Below are 22,751 nucleotides of genomic sequence, written 5' to 3'. Positions count from 1 at the left end.
CACACTGTTGTGCTTGACTGTTTACCATTGTGTGCCTTGGAATAATTCTCTGATTTGTTTGACTGGGAAGTCGACCAGCATTAGCTGCTTGCCATTTGTACCAATGATGTGTTACCAAGGAAGGCCTCATCTTAAGCTTCATTTGGTTGCGAATGAAGAATGTATTAGAAGGATTTGGGATTTGCTCCCAGAACCCAGGCACTAGAATAGGAGCTGAGGTTGCTTGCTTGCTCTCTGTCTTTGGGTCCACACAGTCTCTTGTCTTTGCTTCTCTCAGCTATGTCTCTGTTTCATTCTTCCTGTTCTCTGCAAATTGTCACTCTGCTTTGGCATATGCAAGGCTGTCCTAGCCAAGATTTATGTGGTCTTTGTTTTCATGCATCTGACAGAGACTGGCTGGCATATGAGAGACCCAGTTACAAATTCCCAGGCCAAAGGATCTAGTTGGTTCAGCCTGTGTTGGGTGTCTGTTCCTAGTCTCCTAGTACAGAACTTGGGAGCTGAAACCATTTCTTATTCAGTAAGGGCTGTGAGAGCAGCTGTCTCAGAAGGGACTGGTTCTTCCAGAGGGAGCTGTGGGAATAAGGAGGAAGGGATTAACGCCCATAAAACACTGTGGGAAGAAGGCCTAGGGTTCTAGAGGTGGCATGGCATATAGATTAAACCAGAGGACATGCGGGTCCATTGTTTTCTCCCCATTATTTCTGAGTAGTTCCTCAGAAAAGCTTCAAACTGACCCAGGGCCTCAGTCTACCTTGGAGAGAGACTATAAGTACTACTCTTTTTGAGGGGAGAGGGGTACCCTAGATGGACCCAGTGTCATGTTCTAGTCAGGAGTTTGTGAGATTCTGCTTTGTTATTATCTGTTAACAGATGGCTTTGAGGTGTTTATGTTTGGTCACATGACTGAGTTACGCATGTGGTTCCTCTGGGGGAAAAAAAAAAAAAGAAGAGTAATAGTTTACAGAAATCAGTATCTCTAAACCAAGTGTGCCCAGATATTATCTTCAGTATTCCTCTTTAAGGCAGGCTTTACATTAAATGCCAAGGGCACTCAGATTTTCACTGGCTTTCTTTATACTTACCAGAGCCATCTGTAACATCTTTTAGCTATTCTGCCTTTTCATGTATTTAGGTAGAGAAACCATGGCCAACAGTTAAATATCTCATCTCTGCCATAGATGACAACCCATCCTCTTACAACATCATGTTTAAAGAGTATAGGCTGGAGCAAGACTGCCTAGACTTGAATCCTGGCTCTGACATCTACTAGCAGTGTAGCAAGTTACTGAACTCCTCTGTTTCCTGCTTTGTGAAACCCTACCTTAGAGGGTGGTTGTGAGAACTAAGTGGGTTAGTACATGGAAGTGCTCTGAACACTGCATGGCACATAGTAAGGGCACAATAAATGTTAGCAGTTATGATGGTGATGGTGATGATGGTGATGATGATATGCTTATTATTCTCCCTCTTCATCCCAAATTTTCCTTGAAAAACCTATGTGAAAAATTAGGGGCCAAGTTTATTTTCTTAATCTTTCTCTGGACGTAGGACACATGTTGATTGGTGTACATTACTACCTTAGTCATTTTTAAGAGTTATGCATTATAAAAATCAATAACAAGGACATTTTATTTTGTCATGAACAATCAATCTCCTATAGTCAGACTAGTGTATATTTTTTAATGTTTTTAGGCAGCAGATAATGGCAGCTTTAAACTCGCAGACTGCCGTGCAGTTCCAGCAGTATGCAGCCCAACAGTATCCAGGGAACTACGAACAGCAGCAAATTCTCATCCGCCAGTTGCAGGAGCAACACTATCAGCAATATATGCAGCAGTTGTATCAAGTCCAGCTTGCACAGCAACAGGTATGATAGATAACCCCCGAATTCAGCCATAGAGAGGGTTTTTAGTTTCATTGGAACGCAAGTTCTTTTTTAACAGTTGCTGATGAATTTTGCATTAGTTAGCCTCTCAGGTATAACGTAACTTTTAGAGGACCTTTATTAAGGGAGATTTTAACATTGCACTGGCAATTATGAAAGGAAGCGTATGATAGCGAAGCAACAAATGATGTGGCCACTATTATATTGTCATAAATGTATTTGGGATTTGTATGGACCTAGTGTTATTCCAGTGAGTTTGATGTAGATTCTAATAGTGGTCCTGGAACCATGAGGACTTGGGTGATTAGTGTCCCCACAGGCTTTGCTTCCACATAGGAATATGTGGTTTAGGGGAAGGACATGCGACTGCAGGTCACACACCACTTGGATTCTGTCCTGGCTTCGCCATTATCTTGTTTGATCTCAGGCAAGTTACCTATTGCTCTGATTTTTCCGCCTTTTCTCCCAGTCAGTAAGAATGGGCTATAAAATCCTGGTACTTGTCTTGTTAACTTCACAGGACTATCAGAGGAATGAAATGAGAAAATAGTTACTCTGTGAAAGTATTTGGTGCATAGGGAAGTTAACTGATTTTACATTCATTTTTTTACATCTTGCAGAGGCATAAAATGCCTCCTTAAAGTTAACCTAGCTAAGTTTACGTATTTAATTAATTTTCACTTATAAAGCAGTTACTACCTGTCCAAATACCTGAGTGAAGTAAAGTGTTGCAGGGAATTGCCTGGCGGTCCAGTGGTTAGGACTCGGCACTTTCACTGCCAGGGGCCCAGGTCCGATCTCTGGTTGGGGAACAAAGATCCCGCCAGCCACACAGCATGGCCAAAAAAACCCAAAAAACACAAACTATATTTCTCTGTAAATTTAATAAAATTTTTTTTAAAAAAAAAAAAGGAAGAGAAGTGTTGCATTATAGTTGCTCAACATTTCTTGTTAGGTGAATTAATCTTTGTTGTTTTGCCAAGCTCTTTAAATTCCTTGAAAATTAATATCCTCACCTAAAATACGTTTTCCCCTGAGTCTTTAGCATTTAGTGAGCAGCTAAAAGGCACTGCAGGTTTTGTATAATCCATGAGAAGAGGAAGAAAGGATGTCAAACTAGAGTTACAAGATAATAAGTGGTATTTTGGAGGGATTTCTCTTCTGTCCTCTAAAGCCTGTTTCTACTTTAGCATATCACTCCCCGTTTCCTGCTTCTACGATGGGCATTGAGATAATTTTTTAATAGGCTAGCTCATTACACACTGTCCTGCTTATAGGTTGCTATCACTTAGTCATAACAAAGTCAGTCATATAGGGGAAAACCAAAAATCTTTGAAACAGAATTGGAAAGCCATAGTTTAGATTGCAGTGAACAAACTCAAGTTTATCAAATTGATTGGCTGTCTCTGGAAAGAGAGAAGGAGAGGGACTGGGGAAGAAGCAAAGGGAACTTCAGTCCCATAAAGTATTAATTTTTATATAAATATTGAGCAAAATAACAAAATGGGAACACTTGTTAATTTGGGGGTGTGGTTACATGGGTGTTTGTTACATTGTTCCTGTGCCTTTCTGTTCTTTTAAATACTTCCTGGAGTATAGAAGAGAGATTATGTAAATACATAATTACAATCTATTATAGGTAATAGAGGTATATTCATAGGCAGTGGGATCCTGGGGTAGAGAGATGTTCATTCTGCTAGAGTTTCAAGAAAGGATTGAAATGGAGAGGGACCATTTGAGCTGACCAAAATTGATCATCAGCAGAAGTGCTTTTTTTGCTTTCCTGTCATGCAGTGAATGTTCTGAGTGTGCTGACTTGTTTTGGTTGTAAGCCCTTTTTCTTGAAGCTGGTACTCTTAGAAAACTGATGTGAAAATTACTGAGAATCTAGGCCTTGGAAGAAGGTATTTTAAACTCTTTAAGTGTTTTGCCAACCTGCACTAGCAGCAGAGAGAGGCGTTGCTGTTTAAGTAACTGGTTTGTAAATGATATGTTAAATGAAATGTATATACAGATATGCCAAAATATATCATTATCCCTAAACCATGAAATTATATTATAAAGGCTTTTTCCCCTATGTTTTCTTTCTTTTTTTTTTTAACTGTTGTAAATGTATGCTTACTTATTATAACTAAGTGTTTTAGTTTAAAAAGTTACTGAAATGCCCCAACACTCAACAGTAGATTGGATAAATAAATTTTGTATTTTCACAGTGGCATATCCTGTCGCAATGCAGACAAACAAAATACAGTTACAATTACTTGTGACTTAATAGATGAACCTCACAAACAAATGTTGAGTAAAAGAAGCCAGACAGAAAAAAGAGCATATATTATACAATTTCATGTATGTAAAGTTCAAAAACAGGCAAAGCCAAATCTGTAATATTACAAGTTAGAATAGTTGTTACCCTTGGGGGACTTCCTGGAAAGGGATACCAGGAAGGTTTCTGACATGCAGATAATATCTTTTTTAAAAAAATTTTTATTTATTTTTTGGCTGAGTTTGGTCTTTGTTGCTGCGCACAGGCTTTCTCTAGTTGCGGCGAGCGGGGGCTACTCTTCTTTGTGGTGCGCGGGCTTCTCATTGCAGTGGCTTCTCTTGTTGCAGAGCATGGGCTCTAGGTGCGCAGGCTTCAGTAGTTGCAGCAGGCAGGCTCAATAGTTGTGGTTTGCGGGCTTAGTTGCTCCGCGGCATGTGAGATCTTCCTGGACCAGGGATCGAACCCATGTCCCCTGCATTGGCAGGCGGATTCTTAACCACTGCGCCACCAGGGAAGTCCCACAGGTAATGTCTTGATCTGGGCGTTGGTTACATGTGTATGTTTGGCTAATGAAAATTGATCAAGCTGTACATTTATGATTTGTATACTTTTCTATATGTACATTATAATTCACAGTTCCCCCAAAAGTTACTCAAGTAATACTTAGGTATTTCTAGTAGTATTAATATTTATTCATCTTGATAGGAGAGGAATGTCCTAAAGTAGTTGTCCTTTAGATTTAAGATGTTTTTATTCTCCATTTTGTCTCCGAGGACATTTTGATTTCATGTTTATGAATATACATATTTTAATCATAATTATGTAAAGTGATGAATTTTCATTAAGAAAGTATTTTGACCTCAAACTCCATTTTATAAGCCTATTTAATTTTTAGGTCAATATTTTTTACATGATTAACAGTTTTTAGTTTAATCGTGATAAGAATTTTTCTGTATATAGTTTAGAGTGAAGATTTAATTTATTGATTATTTTTGTCCATATTTGATTTGTTGGTTACTTTGGGGGCCCTTATCAGGTTTCACCAGTTATAGCTTCTGCCTTTATGAATTTTCTTCTGTAACCATTTATTTCTACCAAGTTTAATTTTCCTGATTGCAATTTTATGTATTTGAATTTTATCAAGATTTTCTTTTATCAATTTTAAGAACAGATGTTACTGTGTTCAGTTTTTACCTGTAATAATTTTATTTTGGGTTGATTATTTCTACCTACTTTAATTTTTCCTGTTTAGTTTTTCTAGTGATCCTCAGGTCACAAAAATGTGATCCTCAGTTATAGTTTTTTTGTCCACATTAATATTTTGACATTTTTAGCTATCAGTTTAATATTGTGATACTAATATTCATTATAGATAGGATAAAAACTGATAGAGTTTATTAGTAATTTCTTGGAGCTACTTGATGGGGCAAAAACATAGGGTCAGAATGCATTTCAGGGCAAATGTCTGGTTTATTAGCCTTCCTGGTCAGTGTATCTTCACTTTTTCTTGACTTATAGGCAGCATTACAGAAACAACAGGAAGTAGCAGTAGCTGGGGCTTCTTTGCCTACATCATCAAAAATGAATACAACTACGCCAAGTGATATGATGTCAGTGAATGGACAGGCCAAAACCCACACTGACAACTCTGAAAAAGAGCTTGAACCAGAAGCCGCAGAGGAAGCCCTGGAGAATGGACCAAAAGGTATGGTTTGGCATATGTGCTCTTCCATTCATATGCTGTAATTCAGACTTCATGAAAAGCAAAAGTCAGGAAGTCAGGTTAATTAGCTTTTGAGAGCAATTACATATTTGTGAGAGTTGAATACTTTTTCACTCTTTAGTCTGAATCTGGTGCTTCTGGTGACTCTCTGAATAGTTTAGAAGAGCAAATCAGATGTCCTTTGGATACTTTGGGTTGTCTTGTTGTATATATTGGTTATCTATTGCTGTGTGACACACTGTACCTGAATTTAGCAGCTTAAAATAATAAACATTTATTATCTCTCACAGTTTCGGTGGGTCAGAAATTTGAGAGCTGCTTAGCTGAGTGGTGGTGGCTCTGGTCTCTCATGAGGTTGTAGTCAAGATGTCGGCTGGGACTGCAGTCATGTGAAGGCTTGACTGGGACTAGAGGCTCTGCTTCCAAAGTGGTTCCCTCCCATGACTGGCAAATTCGTGCTGGCCGTTGGCAGGAGGGCCTCAATTCCTTGCCCTATGAAGCCTCACCAAATGGCTGCTTGAGTGATCTCAACACAGTGGCTGGCTTCCCCCAGAGCACATGATGCAAAGGAAAAGAAGGCAAAAGCGTCAAATGTCTTTTATGCCCTAGCTTTGAAAGTAATACATCCGTACTTCTGCCATATTCTGTTGGTCCTGATGCATTTTGGGTGGTAACCTTACAAGTACATGAATACCCACAGGAGAGGATCACTGGGGGCCATCTTGTAGATTGGCTACCATATATTTACAATATATTTTTGAGACAAAAGTACCATGTTACCAATAAGAATTTAGGTTTTCAGAGGTCTGCTTACCTTTTCATGGGCAGCTCATTCATTCATTCAGCAATTGGTTGAAGATCTTCTGAGTGTTGGGCTACAGTAGTGAAGCAAAATAACACACATAGAATAAAAATTGTGGCTATGGTAGGTACTGTGCTGGAGAGAAAGGTCTATTATGATGTGAGAGCACATAATATGGGGGATATGACCTAGTTAGAGAGGTCACCAGAGGTTTTCCTGGGGGAAAGGACACTTGAGCTGAGAGATCTGAAGCAAGAGTAAGAGTTCACTAAGTAAAAAGGAAGAAGAGAACATTTCAGTGACAGTGATCAGAGATGGTGGTGTGGTTCATAAGAAAGTTGATTTCAGAGTTCTTCCTTGTTCTTTTTAGAACAAGTAACAGAAAATAGTTTCAGAAAAGACCTTGAAATACCTTGGTTCACGCAGCCCCCATCTTTTTTTTCCTATTAAGAGTTTACCAGTATTTTCAAATGAATCTTTTGTCAAAGGCTCTGTGAATAACTCTGGAAAACCTGTTGAGTACACATAGATACTGCTCAGTAACAAGACTTTACCCATTTTTACTCAGTCGCTAGTGGTCCTATTCCTATCCAAGTTTTTCTCTTTCTTTTGAGTTCTTTTAGAATAGCCCCTCCCCTAGAACTTCGGTTTACTCTGAGGTCAAGACTTTTTTCTGACAGAGAGACTGAAGTCAAAGCCCAGCTTTCTTTGTTCACATCCAAAAATGAATTTATTTCAAGTCCAGATCTCTCTTCTTTGTTAGAATGTTTCCCTATCTCCAGCTAGGAAGTTTCCAAGGTCATTCTTCAATGCCCATATGCAATTAGTGTTGGAAAAAATCCTTCTTAAGACTGTGGATTGCATTTGTTATTTAAAGTGGTATGATGACCTCTGAATACCTGTGGCGTTGTTAAATGTAGTAATTTGGGGGGAGACTTCCATGGGGAGGCTTTTAAAGTCCTCAATCTAAGGTAGACCAGATTGCACTTGGTGCCTTCATGTGGCTGAGCAGGTCGTCCTATGCAAATGTTGCTGCCTACGGGTGAAGGCTCATCCTCTTTAGCCTTTGTAATTCCTGTTGCCTTTAGAATCTCTTCCAGTAATAGCAGCTCCATCCATGTGGACACGACCCCAGATCAGAGACTTTAAAGAGAAGATTCGGCAGGATGCGGATTCCGTGATTACAGTGGGCCGAGGAGAAGTAGTCACTGTTCGAGTACCCACCCATGAAGAAGGATCATATCTCTTTTGGGAATTTGCTACAGACAATTATGACATTGGGTTTGGGGTGTATTTTGAATGGACAGACTCTCCAAACACTGCTGTCAGCGTGCATGTCAGTGAGTCCAGTGATGACGACGAAGAGGAAGAAGGTAGAGCCATTGGTCCATATTCAGTAGCTGGGTTGTGTGTTGGCAAAAATGGTAGCAGTTCAGATGTCAGCCAGCCATATGCTTCCTAATTAACACTTCCTGGACGGGAATCAGTCACTTCGTTAGTGGGACCTTGGGCTGAAAAGACTGTGAGAGAAGCTAGCCTCTGAAGGGACTGGGGCTTGAACGTGAATTTTTTTTAACACCAGGAAGGTCTGTTTGACAGTTTATTTTATTGCTTTCTGAATGCTGGTTTTTTTTTAAATTTTTAATTAATTAGTTAATTTATATTTATTTTTGGCTGTGTTGGGTCTTCATTTCTGTGCAAGGGCTTTCTCCAGTTGTGGCGAGCGGGGGCCACTCTTCATCGCGGTGCTTGGGCCTCTCACAGTCGTGGCTTCTCCTGTTGTGGAGCATAGGCTCTAGACGCACAGGCTCAGTAGTTGTGGCTCATGGGCTTAGTTGCTCCGTGGCATGTGGGATCTTCCCAGACCAGGGCTCGAACCTGTGTCCCCTGCATTGGCAGGCAGATTCTTAACCACTGCACCACCAGGGAAACCCTGAATGCTGTTTTACTTCCAGCCTTGTGTGTTGAAAAGCCAAATGTGCAAGGCCGTTTTGAAAAATTTTAAAAGAGCAAGCAAGAAATTCTGCCAACTCTGGAATTTATTGAAATTTATATTTCTGATGTCAGCTTTTTTTTTTTTTTTTTTGCATTACGCGGGCTTCTTACTGTTGTGGTCTCTCCCGTTGCGGAGCACAGGCTCCGGACGCGCAGGCTCAGCGGCCATGGCTCACGGGCCCAGCCGCTCCGCGGCATGTGGGATCTTCCCGGACCGGGGCGCGAACCCGCAACCCCTGCATCGGCAGGCGGACTCTCAACCACTGCGCCACCAGGGAAACCCTGGATGCTGTTTTACTTCCAGCCTTGTGTGTTGAAAAGCCAAATGTGCAAGGCCATTTTGAAAAAATTTTAAAAGAGCAAGCAAGAAATTCTGCCAACTCTGGAATTTATTTAAATTTATATTTCTGATATCAGCTTTTTAGGTTGTTATTCTAAGATTTATTTTCTCTAACTAGACAAAATAGAGTGTTTCCAATGACCGTCTAAACTATCTTGGTCTAGGAAGTAGGTCGTAAAATGTGTTGCTTACTAATTGAGAAGATGGTCTCTTCAGTTTTGTTACTATCCAGAAAAGTTAGAATGCAGGGCTTTTGTACACACCTAGTAAGCACTTAAGTATTTGTTGACTTGACTGAGAGTAATATGGAAAGACTGCCCTGACTGGGAGAATGGAAAAGCACCTTCAATTCTTGGCCCTAACTAACCTTTCAGGTGAATTGTAAACAAACTGCTTATTCTTGAAGAGTGTTGGTAATCACAGAGACTCCATTGGAATATGTTTAAAGAGGTAGTTGTTGGAAGGTGCATGGAGGGGGGCTAAAAGTTCAATCAGCTTTTGATATACAAGTTCAGTTACATCATCAAGACAGTCTAGGCCCTTTAGGGTCATGTATGGCAACACACACACATGGGCCAGTGTCATTTAGGAGCTACTTTGTCTTACATGGCATTTTGTTTTCAGCAAATCTTTATTTCTAAGTACCACCAGCAAGGTAAAGCATTGCCCATAAATACTACTAACAGAACAAGAAAGAAAAAAAATGTAAGAATGGGGAAAAAAAATGTAAGAATGGGGAAAAAAAAAAGAAGAGGTGAGAGAGAGACCTGAGATTGCAGGGCAGGTGCCACTACCATTGTGTTAAGTGCCCCTCAGCAACATCAGGACCAGTAACTAAGCCATTTACTAGCCTTTCTGATGCACATGGGAACTCATTAAAATCAGATGGTTTGGGCTTCCCTGGTGGCGCAGTGGTTGAGAGTCCACCTGCCGATGAAAAAAAAAAAAATCAGATGGTTTGCAAATGTTTGGGAAGGGAAGTTTGTTTTTTTTTTCTTTTTTAATTTAATTTTATTTATTTTTTATACAGCAGGCTCTTATTATCTATTTTATACATATTAGTGTATACCTGTCAAGGGAAGGGAAGTTTTTGTTGCATGTGCAAATTACTGTACTTTGTGAATAGTAAGAGAGAATTCTCTGTTAAGAAATGGGCTGAGGTAATATATTTCTCCTGGCTTGTAAGCTAGGTAGCTTTTAAAGGAGATTACTTCCTAGTCTGAGCCCTCAGCTGATTATCATTTTGGGGTTATTGCTGTTGGGAAGAGCACTGGTAAATATGGCTGGGGTCCAGTGCCTGACTAGAGGTAAGACATCCTTGACCTTTGCTCTAATGTATGATAGCCCTCAAATGGAAAATGGCATTACCTATCCTTGTGCTGTTCGTAATCATAAAGTGATTTGCAACTAATTAACCCATTAAAACCTCTACATTCGGGCTTCCCTGGTGGCGCAGTGGTTGGGAGTCCGCCTGCCGATGCAGGGGACACGGGTTTGTGCCCTGGTCCGGGAAGATCCCACATGCCGCGGAGCGGCTGGGCCCATGAGTCATGGCCGCTGAGCCTGCTGGTCCAGAGCCTGTGCTCCGCAACTGAAGAGGCCACAACAGTGAGAGGCCCGCGTACCGCAAAAAAAAAAAAGTCTGTTCTTCAAAACACAAAACAAAAAAACAAACCTCTACATTAACAGTAATGACAGTGAGGGGAGTTCCCTGGTGGCCTAGCGGTTAGGATTCCAGGCTTTCACTGCCATGGCCCGGGTTCAGTCCCTGGTCAGGGAACTGAGATCCTGCAAGCTGTGTGGTGTGGCCAAATAAAACAAACAAACAAAAAAACGCAACACTGAGGATTTATTGCTCCCTAGAATTGTTTCCTAAGAGTGAGCCTGTCTCCTTTTTGAAGATTTATCTCACAAATGGCTTTTAGCCATATGCCTCCTTATGGAGGCTACTGTGCCACCATGTCTTATCCAAATTGTGTATTTTATTTTATGGGGAGTCCTTTTAGCTTGGTTTAAGATGGAAGAGGAGTCCAGTTTTTTTTGTTTGTTGCTTTAGTTTTTCTCCATTAAGTCTTGAAAGATTGAAAGATATAGGAGTTTGTTTTCTCTGAAGAAAACATAATGGTAATCCATCCTCCTGCTGTAAAACTTGATTGTTTCCAGGTCTCAAGTCTTTGCTTAGATTGATGAAAGATGCATTGTTTGTCTATCCTAGTAACCTTCAGTGTTATAGATTTTGAACAAAATTTGGATCTTGAATTAGTGGGACCTGATAATCTGTTTCATGGATATTCTTATGGGCAATAGTATATAATTTGAATGGCTTGTATTTCTTATTTGCAAATGGAGGACATTTAATTTTCAAGTAGTATTGCTGTGATAAAGCACATCTGATTTGGGCCCGTTTATAAGAGTGTCATCTACTTTTTTAAAATAAACTTTTCATTTTAGAATAGGTTCAGATTTACAGAAGTATTGGAAAGATAATACAAAGAGTTCCTGTATACCCGACAACCCAGTTTCCCCTATTATTAACATCTTGCATTGTACTGTGGTATGTTCATCATAGCTCATGGACCAATATTGATACATTATTAACTAAAGTCCATATTTATTCAGATTTCCTTAATTTTTCCTAATGTTCCAGGATCCCATCCAGGATGCCACATTACAGCTATCACGTCTCCTTAAGCTCCTCTAGACTGTGAGAGTTTCTTAGACCTTCCTGGTTTAAATTCCTAATAGTGGCCCATTGACAGTCGTCACATAATTGACTCATGTCTCTATAATTCATTCTGCCATGTTGTAAACCTGAAAGTCTTTTAAAATCTATGCTGAGTATTCCCTTGATCTATTTTCCTTGAGGCTGTTTATATTTAATATGTTAAACTGAGACTTTTAAACTGGTTCATAGTTCTCATTCCTATAGGTTTCTCTTTTTTTTTTTTTTTTTTTTAAGATGTTGGGTGTTGGAGTTTATTGTTATTTATTTATTTTTGCTGTGTTGGGTCTTCGTTTCTGTGCGAGGGCTTTCTCTAGCTGTGGCAAGCGGGGGCCACTCTTCATCGCGGTACGCGGGCCTCTCAACTATCGCGGCCTCTCTTGTTGTGGAGCACAGGCTCCAGACGCGCAGGCTGAGTAGTTGTGGCTCACAGACCTAGTTGCTCCGCGGCATGTGGGATCCTCCCAGACCAGGGCTCGAACCCGTGTCCCCTGTATTAGCAGGCAGATTCTCAACCACTGTGCCGCCAGGGAAGCCCTCCTACAGGTTTCTATAGGTTTTTTTTTTCCTAACCTCATATTACAGTTCAGAAAACTATTAACTGGGGCAAACCTAGAATCAGAGCTTATTTTTTGCCAGCGAGATCATCCCTGGGTTTCACAGGCCTAGTGAAAATAATTGAATTTTCAGAGTGTCTGTGAATGTCTACCTCTCTAGTGTGGCTTTCTCATTTTACTCTTTATATTTCAGATAAATAGAAAATAACAGTCCTCATAAGCTCCCCTCCCACCTTCCTAAAACAAGAGAGGACTTTCATATTGTTGAGAAGAGGAGGATCAGAGTAACATTTTCCCTGGTCTCACTCAGATCAGTGAGATTCCACCTGTTGGGAGGAATTAGGAATTGAGTGGATGTGGAAGGGAAAAAGTGGGGCTCAGAAATAGGAGCAATGGTCTGTGAGTACAGAGAAAGAGAGAGGATGCTGACTGCTGCCACCACCAGATGTTTGCCACTGGGCTCTCAGGGCCCAGACAGTGCTTGGTAGATAGCAGCTGCTCAGGTATAGAAGGAATCAACACATGTTTGCCTGCACAGAGTTGTAGACTGGATTGAGAGAACTCCTAATGAGCAATTTCTCAAAGAAAGGATGGAGTTTAAGATGCCTGAGGTAAATGTGGTTTTCCTGGATTTGTTCACACTGACATGTCTCCATTCTTTCTCACAGAAAACATCAGTTCTGAAGAGAAAGCCAAAAAGAATGCCAACAAGCCTCTACTGGACGAGATTGTGCCTGTGTACCGACGGGACTGTCATGAAGAGGTGTATGCTGGCAGCCACCAATATCCAGGGAGAGGAGTCTACCTCCTCAAGTTTGACAACTCCTACTCTTTGTGGAGGTCAAAATCGGTCTACTACAGAGTCTATTATACTAGATAAAGATGTTACAGAGTCTGGAGTCTAGGGTTGCGCAGAAGATGGCATTTAATTTGGAAATATCTTTTGACTTTTGTGGAGCATTGCAGTCTGTGTTTACCCTATTGATTTCGGTCTGATGGTTTGTGACTCTTCTTAGGAATCAGGATTTCCTTGGAACTCTGGAGCGTTAGTACTTTGGGGTTAAAGGGACTCCTCAGACTCATCCAGCCCTTTGGTGCTGACCAGCAGAGTCACAAGTGGATGCTGACGTTACATGAGCTACATGTTAAATTTTTAAAGTCTCCGAAATAAAACAGCTCAACATTGACCCCACCTGGCTGATGGTTAGTGCATTGCTGCCTGCTCTATCTGTGTTTTATGAGAGCACTTAGTTCCTTTACAGTGCCCTCTGAGTTGAAATCCTGTGTTAATAGTCCACCTGAGGTACATCTGACTTTGATCGAAGGTCACCATTTTTAAAACTTAAAAACTTAAGACCTCACGGATTATAATAGAAAAAGAAATTGCCTCAACTTGATCTTGTTCTGAATGACCCAGATTGTTTTTGCTTTGGGTGCAGCTGTTTAGTTCGGAGTTATATTACAGATAATTATTTTCTGAATAATCTTAATATAGAATGTTCAAACCTGATTGATAATTGAAGTATCAAGATACATAGAACACTTCAAACATCCATCTTAGCAAGCCTCCACAAACTGTTGGCCCTTTTCTCTTCATCTGGTATTCATAACTACCAGTAGCAATGCAAAATTAATTCATTTTTGCCTTGATTTGGCTTTATAGAGCATCTTAAATTGAAACTTTTCTACACAAGCATATAGTTAGGGATTTTTGTAAACTTAAAATGACACCTACTGAATTAAAATATATAAAATCATTTAACTATAACTCAGTGTATGGGGAATAACATTGCACTAATATGGAAATCACTGCCAGAGATAGTCCGTTTTCTTTTGATTTGATACTACTTAGGCATATACCCTACATGATTCCAGTTGGGAATTACGAGAAAGAGTTGGAAATGCATATGCCTGTACTTAAATTTTTTTATAGCTTTAATCTGTATTATGTCTTCATTGATGGAAAGAGGTACATCTTTGTTTTCCTTACTGAAAACAAATATGGATTAATTGCCTCAAATTTGTATAAATGATTGACTCGTCTGGAGATTCTTGTTTTCAGAAGGGAGGGTGGTATAGATAGAAAAATCACAAAGATGGCAATATACACATGATGCTGTTATTATATGTTGTTACTGAGATACTTAGATTTTTAAAATTTCAAATCACAAATCACTTCTTGTAGGAGGGTTTCCATTGATTAGCTGCAGTGTATACAATTCACTACATATGGGGCTGTTTGTTTTTTGTGTGCTGCATTTCTTTCTATTTTTCAATACCTGGTTTTGTACATATCTAACTCTGTTCTCTTTTGGTTGTTCAGAAACTGGATTATTTTCTCCTAAGCAATGCTTAATGTGTGTTTTTAAATTTTGATTTCAGTAGTCCCAGCTTATGGATGTCTGTACTGTTACACCAGAAGGTTTGTCACGCTGTCCATCAGCTCTCATGTGGACATGGTATAGAAACCTTGGGGTTAGGCACTTCCTGGCTTTTTTTTTTTTTAATGAGAAAACACTGTATTTAAAATGTAAAATAAACTTTTAAAAAGCAGGCACTAATATATATTTCTTCCAGCCTTTGATTACAGATTTTTCCTTGCACATGTTAAGATGAATTATCCTCCAAAAATATTGTTCTTGGGAGCAGTGTATGTTACTTGACATAGCGGCAATTCCTGTCACATGTTCATGTCAGAACATTTTTGGTTTTAAACTTTTTTATTGCCTTTGGCTGTTGATTAGTATATATTACAAGTGCGATTTCGAAAAGATCTTGAAAATAATATATTTAATCAATTAAAATGTTTATCTGTATCTTGTTGATGTTTCATTAATATAGTTACTCTTTGAAGCATTAGTTCTGTATTTCATCATTTAGGTAGGACAAGAAATGTTTTAAATGATCTTTTCTGTTTTAGAAAGTTAAACAACAACAAACTATTTCTGGCCAATTATTTCGTTTCTGCTGTGAATTACCCTAGTTTGTTAAAATAGGTTAACAGTTTTTCAGACTTCTTGATGGAAGGGAAAGCGCTGACTTTTCTTAATGACAGTGACATTATAAAAGTATTTCCCCTTCCAAACCATTTGTGTACCGTGTTCCTTGAAGACGGAATATGCTACTTTAAAATATCTCCTGAGGTGTGGCGCCTGGGAAGCAGCAATGAGAGGCATGCCCCAGTCAGTGTGATGTGGAATGCCACAAACTATTCTGAAAGTGACCCCACTGAAATGCACGGTCACTTGGACATTAATTTTTTTTCCCCTTTGGAAATTTGGAGAGGCTAGATGATGTTACCATCTTTTTTTTTTTTTTTTTCCTTTCTGTGTAGTTTGTTGCTACCATGAAGGCAGATCATGGAACAGTTAAGGAGAGTTGTTGATGTGTGAGCACATCTTAGAAACCATGCTACCGAGTCTTGACCATCTGTTTTATGGAAGAGAAGAAACAATTAGTTCAAAATAGCAAATGATTGCTAATAATTCCTTGGGACTTAGAGTGCAGTAGTCTATAGCCAAAGCCATCTTTGTTTGTGTCCCCAGCTTCTTCTCAGTTCAGCACTTCTGTCAGCAACCTAAAAATGTATGCATGTATTCTTGGGGTAGCACAAATCCTAATTTCATTTCCATTCACTAACTTTTCAAAATGTGTATGAATCAATATTGGACTTTTATCTCCATACATTTGCGTAGGGTTCCTCAACTTTCTTATTGAAAGTTTTTTAAGACCAAGTTGATTATTGTCCTTTCAACACCCTTATTTTGAGTTTATTACATTTTTTCAGTTGCTTATTATATTGCTTGATTTGTTTTGTAATTAGAGATGTAAGCACTAGCTCTGTTTTCATTAGTTGACATGTCACTTGTAAGTTGCAAATTGATTAGGGTACTTAATTTAGTACAGAAAACTAAGTGGCTGACTTTTTCAGAACTGACATTGGCATTTGGATTTGGACTCAGGCAGTCCAAACGTGGGGTAAACGTGTAAACTGAGCAGTTAACTCATCTGTGTTGAAAGCTTGTGTGTGGTTGCTTAGTTCAACCCTACGGTGAACTGGTGATTTGCAAGTCTATTTCTGAAAAGAGCAAGTACAAATTTGATTACAAATGCCGATTTTTTTTAACCTTTCTTTATGGCATATCTGTACAATTGTAACAATTTTTACCCTCTTCTAAGATCATTAATTTAAATATATCCAGCTTGAAGATAACATAACTTTGGGGGGGGCATGGCAACATGCAGAAATATAAACATGTTTTTCAAAAGGTCTACATTTTGCTACTTAAAATTTCAGGTTGCGTTTTGGAGAACATTTCCTGTTAGTAGGTATGGGTCTACTGTGTTCTTTCAATCTGCTCTATGTTCTTCTGTGGAGTGGCTCTTTGGCTGTTTTTTGTTAGTGAATGTTTTTGGTTGCTTCTGATTTTTTTCTTATAAATGGTGTTCCAGTGAACACTCTTTTATATGTCTCTGCATATGTGCAGGACTTCTTCAAGAGCAATACCAAGTAGTGGAATAGTGGAATTGCTGCATAAGTTCTGTGCTTTTTTTTTTTTTTTTCCCCGCCGCATCGCGTGGCATGAAGGAGCTTAGTTCCCCAATTGAACCTGCGCCCCCTGTATTGTAAGCACGGAGTCTTAACCACTGGACTGTCAGGGAAGTCCAGTTCTGTGCATTTTTAATTTTAATTGTCCTCCAAAGTGGCTGAACTAATTTTCCCTCTAATACATTATGGTGGGTAGCGTCTGAGAATACTGATTTTTTCTCTTTTAACACTTGATATTATCAGACTTAAGTTTTGGTTAATCTGATGGGTGACAAATGGAATTTCATTTTGTGTGTTTCTCTGATAACCAGTAAGATTAAGCATCCATTTTTATTGTTATATGTAGTTCTTCTGTAAATTGCCTGTTTATGTCCTTTACCTATTTTCAGCTGGGTAATTTTATATTGATTTATTAGCATTTAAAAAAATAGTTCGTATACTAATCATACATTATATATAAGTATTTTCTCCCAGTTTATTGCTAGTCTGTTAATTTTGTTTATGGTGTTTTTGGTGTGTGTATATGTCTGTTTGGTCATAGAAGTTATAAACTGTGTTGTCAGTTTTATTCAGTTTTTTCCTTTATGGCTTTTGCTTATTTCCATATATATATGAGTTTGTCTGTGAACTTTGTTCCATTTATCTGTTTGACCATGTATGTGCTAATACTACACTTTGAATACCTGTAGGTTTAAAATATATTTTGATACAAGGCGAATCTCCTCTGTTCTTTTGATACTTTTTCTTGGCTATTTTTGCACCTTTCTTCCATATGAATTTAATCATTAGGGTGTCATATTGATATTTCATGAAAAATCTTGGGATTTACATTACAATACTGTGTTGAATTTCTAGATTAATTGGTAGAGATTCAGCCACTGATTTTTAGTGTAGTTTAGATTGCCTTTCTAAAGAAAGATGGATAGTTCTTTGTTCTTAAATGGTAATTTCAGTAGAAGAAATGGAAAATACAACCCTTAAGTGGTCTTTCCTGCCATAATTAATTAGAATACTGGCTAATCTGGGAGAACAGAGACTCAAAAATAAAGTAGTTCAGATAAGATAGTTGTTGTCTCATACAGGACAAAGGAGGCGGGTGTTGCAGGGCAGGTGGGCTGCAGTACTTGATGAAGTGATTGAGAGCCCCAGATTCTTAAAATGTTACTGCTCCACCATCCTGGGGGATATTGTTTCTGTGTGCATGGTTAGACTCAGGCTTGCTGGGATTACATTCCCGATTCAGCTAGGGTGGGGGGAGGGGTCCATGACTAGCTTTAAAGAGAAAACCCCTATTTCTTTTCATTTTCCATTAGCAAGTACTTAAGTTACTCGGCCATCTCTAGCTGGGCGGTCTTGTGCACAGCAAAAACTTGGAACTTGGAGAGGGGTGAGTATGTTTATTATGAAAAGGAATGGATTCTAGTGGCCAGTGAGCTGACTTGGATTTATCAAGTGAGTTTTTTTTTAACAGTATTTTTTTTAATTAATTTATTTTATTTTTGGCTACATTGGGTCTTTGTTGCTGCATGTGGGCTTTCTCTAGTTGCGGCGAGCGGGGGCTACTCTTCATTGCGGTGCGCGGGCTTCTCACTGCAGTGGCTTCTCTCATTGTGGAGCACGGGCTCTAGGTGCGAGGGCTTCAGTAGTTGTGTTGTGCGGGCTCAATAGTTGTGGCGCACGGGCTTAGTTGCTCTGCGGCATGTGGGATCTTCCTGGAACAGGGATCGAACCCGTGTCCCCTGCGTTGGCAGGTGGATTCTTAACCAGTGCGCCACCAGGGAAGTCCCCGAGTGGTTTTTAAAATATATAACTTTCATTGATTTTTTTTCCATTATAAAAGCCATACCCATTTACTATAGAAGATTTAGACAGTATACATAGGTGAAAAGAATAAAATTATAAACCTACCACTAGGAGATAATAGTTATCATTTGGGAATTTTCCTTCTGATCTTCTTTTCTAATTTTCAATTATGATATAATTCTAGTGTACATTAAAGTATAGAGCATAACATGACTACTCATGTACCCAACACCCCCTTTGGTCATATTTGCCATTTTGCCTTATTTGCTTCAGATCTTGTCTAATTAAATAAAACATTAATGAAAGAGTTTGAGCCTTCTGTACCTTTCCCTGATTACCAATCCTCTTTCTTCCTCCCAAAGATAATAATTATTCTGATTTTTATGTTTATCATTCCATATGCCTTTTTAAAAAAAATAAATTTATTTATTTATTTTTGGTTGCATTGGGTCTTCGATGCTGCGCGTGGGCTTTCTCTAGTTGCAGCGAGCAGGGGCTGCTTTTCATTGTGGCGCACAGGCTTCTCATTGTGGTAGCTTCTCTTGTTATGGAGCACGGTCTCTAGGCATGCGGGCTTCAGTAGTTGTGGCACGCGGGCTCAGTAGTTGTGGCTTGCGGGCTCTAGAGCACAGGCTCAGTAGTTGTGGCGCATGGGCTTAGTTGCTCCGCGGCATGTGGGATCTTCCCAGACCAGGGCTCGAACCTGTGTCCTCTGCATTGGCAGGCCACTGTGCCACGAGGGAAATCCCCTGTATGCCTTTTATAATAATGTATGTTGCCAGAAAAGTTTGATTGCCAGAATAGTATGGTTTTACAGAATGCTTTTGAATTTTATATAAAATGATATCATTTGATAGTTTTTTTTCTGATCTGCATTGTTTTTAGTGATTAGCTTCATATAGCTCTACGCTTAGAGTAGTCCATCATGTGGATACTATATAACGCCATGTAGTCATTCTCCTGCTGTTGGATGTTTAGGGTTTTTTCAGGTTTCCACTATTATAAATATTCTTGTACATGTCTACTTATGCTCATGTACAAGAGTTTCTCTAGTGTATATATCAAAAAATAGAATTAAGTCATAAGCTACATGGATCTTCAGCTATTCTGGATAATGCAGAATTACTCTTCAAATGATTGTGCCAATTTAAATTCCCAAAAGCAATATTCAAGGGTGTCTGTGTTCCACATCTTTACTGACAGTTGTCAGATTTTGTATTTACCAATTGGATGGATATAAAACAAAATTTCATGTGTGGTTTAATTGCACGTCCTTAATAACCAGTGAGGATAAGCATTTCTTCACGTTACTGGCCTTTTGTGAAGTGCATATTTATATCCTTTATCCATTCTCTTGTGTTTTTTCTTGATTTGTGAGAGTACTTTAAATATTCTGGATCCTGCAATTTATTTTTGGTCATGTGCAACACAAATAACTGGTGTCACACTTCAGGTTGTCTTTTTACTTTATTTATAATGTCTTTTACTATTTAGAAGTTTTTACTTTAAATTTATTAAACTTTCATGGTTTGTGTTTTCCATATTTACTTTAAGAAGTTTTCCTCAGCCCTGAGGATACATTCTCCTCTGTACTTTAAAATGTACTTTAAAATGTGTTTTGCGTTTAGGTCTCAAGTACACGTTAAATTTATTTTTGATGTGAAGTAGGAGTTATTAATTTATTTTTCTATAGGGATAACTAAAATTATTCCACTATCATTCATAAACTAGTTATCCTGTGTGTATTTTTATATTTATTATTTATGAGTCTGATATATACAGAAAACATATATATATTCATACTATATATGTACAACAGCTTATATAAAAATTAGCTCCTCACCCTGTCCCCAGCCACCCAAGGATTCAAACTTTGCTCCCTGAAGGCAACCAGTATTACCAGTTTCATGTGTATTATGCATATCCAAGTAAATAAGTACATATTTATAAATTCTCCCCTACTGTATATACTCTACAACTTTTTCCAACTTAAAAACTTACTTTTGGGCTTCCCTGGTGGCGCAGTGGTTGAGAATCCACCTGCCGATGCAGGGGACACGGGTTCGTGCCCCGGTCCGGGAAGATCCCACATGCCGCGGAGCGGCTGGGCCCGTGAGCCGTGGCCGCTGAGACTGTGCGTCCAGAGCCTGCGGTCCGCAATGGGAGAGGCCACAACAGTGAGAGGCCCGCATACCGAAAAAAAAAAAAAAAAAACTTACTTTTGTAATCTTATATCAATACATAATAGCTTCATTCTTTTTTTTAAGACTCAGAATATTTATCTTTTGCCTATTATTATTTTTTTTTAATTTTATTTATTTATTTTTGGCTGCGTTGGGTCTTCGTTGCTGTGCACGGACTTTCTCTAGTTGCAGCAGGCAGGGGCTACTCTTTGTTGCGGTGCGCGGGCTTCTCATTGCAGTGGCTTCTCTTGTTGCAGAGCACGGGCTCTAGGTGCGTGGGCTTCAGTAGTTGTGGCACGCACGCTCAGCAGTTGTGGCTCACGGGCTCTAGAGCGCAGGCTCAGCAGTTGTGGTGCACGGGCTTAGTTGCTCCGCGGTATGTGGGATCTTCCTGGACCAGGGATCGAACCCGTGTCCCCTCCATTGGCAGGCGGATTCGTAACCACTGCACCACCAGGGCAGTCTGAGAGTTTTTATTATATGTTGAATATTGCCAAATGCTTTTTCTTTGTCTATGGAGATGAGATATACATGACTTTCCTTTATTGGCCTATTGATATATTGAATTATATTGATTGCTTTTCGAATGTTGAGCCAACTTTGCATTTCTGGGATAAACCCTACTTGGTAATGATCCTTTTTATATATTACTGGATTTAATTTTTAATATTATGTCTGTGTTCATGAGTGATGTTGATATGTAGTTTTGTTTTCTGATAATATTGTTGTCTGGGTTTGGTTTCAGAGTAATGGAGGCCTCATAAAATGAGGTGCGAAGTATATTCTTATCTATTTTCTGGAAGAGCATGTGTAGGCGTCTTATTATTTCTTCCTTAAATGTTGGTGGAATTCTCCAGAGAAGCTATCTCAGCCTGGAATTTTCTTTCTTTTTAACTGTGAACTTACTTTTTTGATACATACGTAGAGCTATTCAGGTTATCTGTTTCTTCTTGAGTGAGCTTTGGTAGTTTGTCACTTTCAAGGAGTGTGTCCATTTTACCAAACTGTCATTTACTGGTATAAATTTATTCATAATATTTCCTATTGTTCACTTAATGTCTGAGGATCTGTATAGAGTTGTCTCCTCTTTCATTCCAGTTGGTCTGTATCTTCTCTCTCTTGATCTGATTGGCTAGTGATTTATTTATCTTTTTAGAGAATCAGCTGTTGGTTTCATTGATTTTTTTTTTTTAACATAATTGATTTTACCTCTTACTATTACTTCTTTCCTTCTGCTTGTTTTGGGTTTAATTTGCTCCCACCTCTCTACCCCCTGGTTTCTTAAGGTAGCTTATTAGGTTATTAATTGGAGATCCTTCTTTGTCTAATCATTTGAAGCTATGAGTTTCCCTCTAAATGCTGCTTTATCTAGATCCCATAAATTTGGTATATTGGTAAATTTGGTACTTTTGCATTTATTTAAAATATTTTCTAATTTTCTTTATGATTTCTTCTTTGATATATGTTATTTAGAAGTGCATTGTTTCATTTCCAAATATTTGAAAATTTCCGAAATGTTTTCTGTTGTTGATTTCTAATTTAATTCCATGTGGCCAAAGAACATATTTTATATGATTTCAGTCCTTTTTAATTTATTGAGACTTGTTTTAGATCCCAGAATAGTCTCTCTTAGTAGATGTTCCACGTTCACTTAAATAGAATGTGTTATCTGCTCTTGGTGGGTAGAATGTTTTGTAAATGTCAAGCAGGTCAAGTTGGTTGATTGATAGTAGTATTAAAGTATTCTATATCCTCACTGATTTTATGTATGCCCTGTCAATTACCAACAAAGGAGTGTTAAAGTCTTCAACTAAATTCTGAGTTTGTCTATTTTGAATCCTTTTTTTTGGTCGATTTTTGAATTATGTATTTTGAAGCTCTATTATTGGGTGTCTACATTTATGATGATTGTTATGTCTTGATGGA

The 22,751-nt window shown here is 38.7% G+C and overlaps 1 protein-coding gene and 1 pseudogene across 1 annotated transcript in view; both read left to right on the top strand.

Annotated features, from left to right (window-relative positions):
• ACBD3 (acyl-CoA binding domain containing 3) overlaps positions 1-13,482 on the top strand; it is a 32,295-nt gene extending 18,813 nt beyond the window's left edge. The window contains exons 5-8 of the mRNA XM_024130615.2: positions 1,696-1,870; positions 5,670-5,856; positions 7,765-8,049; positions 12,959-13,482. Coding sequence (XP_023986383.1) covers positions 1,696-1,870; positions 5,670-5,856; positions 7,765-8,049; positions 12,959-13,170 — 859 coding nt within the window. The 3' untranslated portion in view covers positions 13,171-13,482. The remainder of the gene's footprint in view (positions 1-1,695; positions 1,871-5,669; positions 5,857-7,764; positions 8,050-12,958) is intronic.
• LOC102987502 (uncharacterized) lies at positions 13,286-20,776 on the top strand (annotated as a pseudogene).
• The last annotated feature ends 1,975 nt before the right edge of the window (positions 20,777-22,751 follow it).

Source organism: Physeter macrocephalus, chromosome 4 (assembly GCF_002837175.3).
Source record: "Physeter macrocephalus isolate SW-GA chromosome 4, ASM283717v5, whole genome shotgun sequence".
In the NCBI taxonomy this organism is placed as follows: Eukaryota; Metazoa; Chordata; class Mammalia; order Artiodactyla; family Physeteridae; genus Physeter; species Physeter macrocephalus.
Note: the sequence above shows the minus strand (reverse complement) of the source record. Positions and strands in the feature narration are given on the sequence as shown.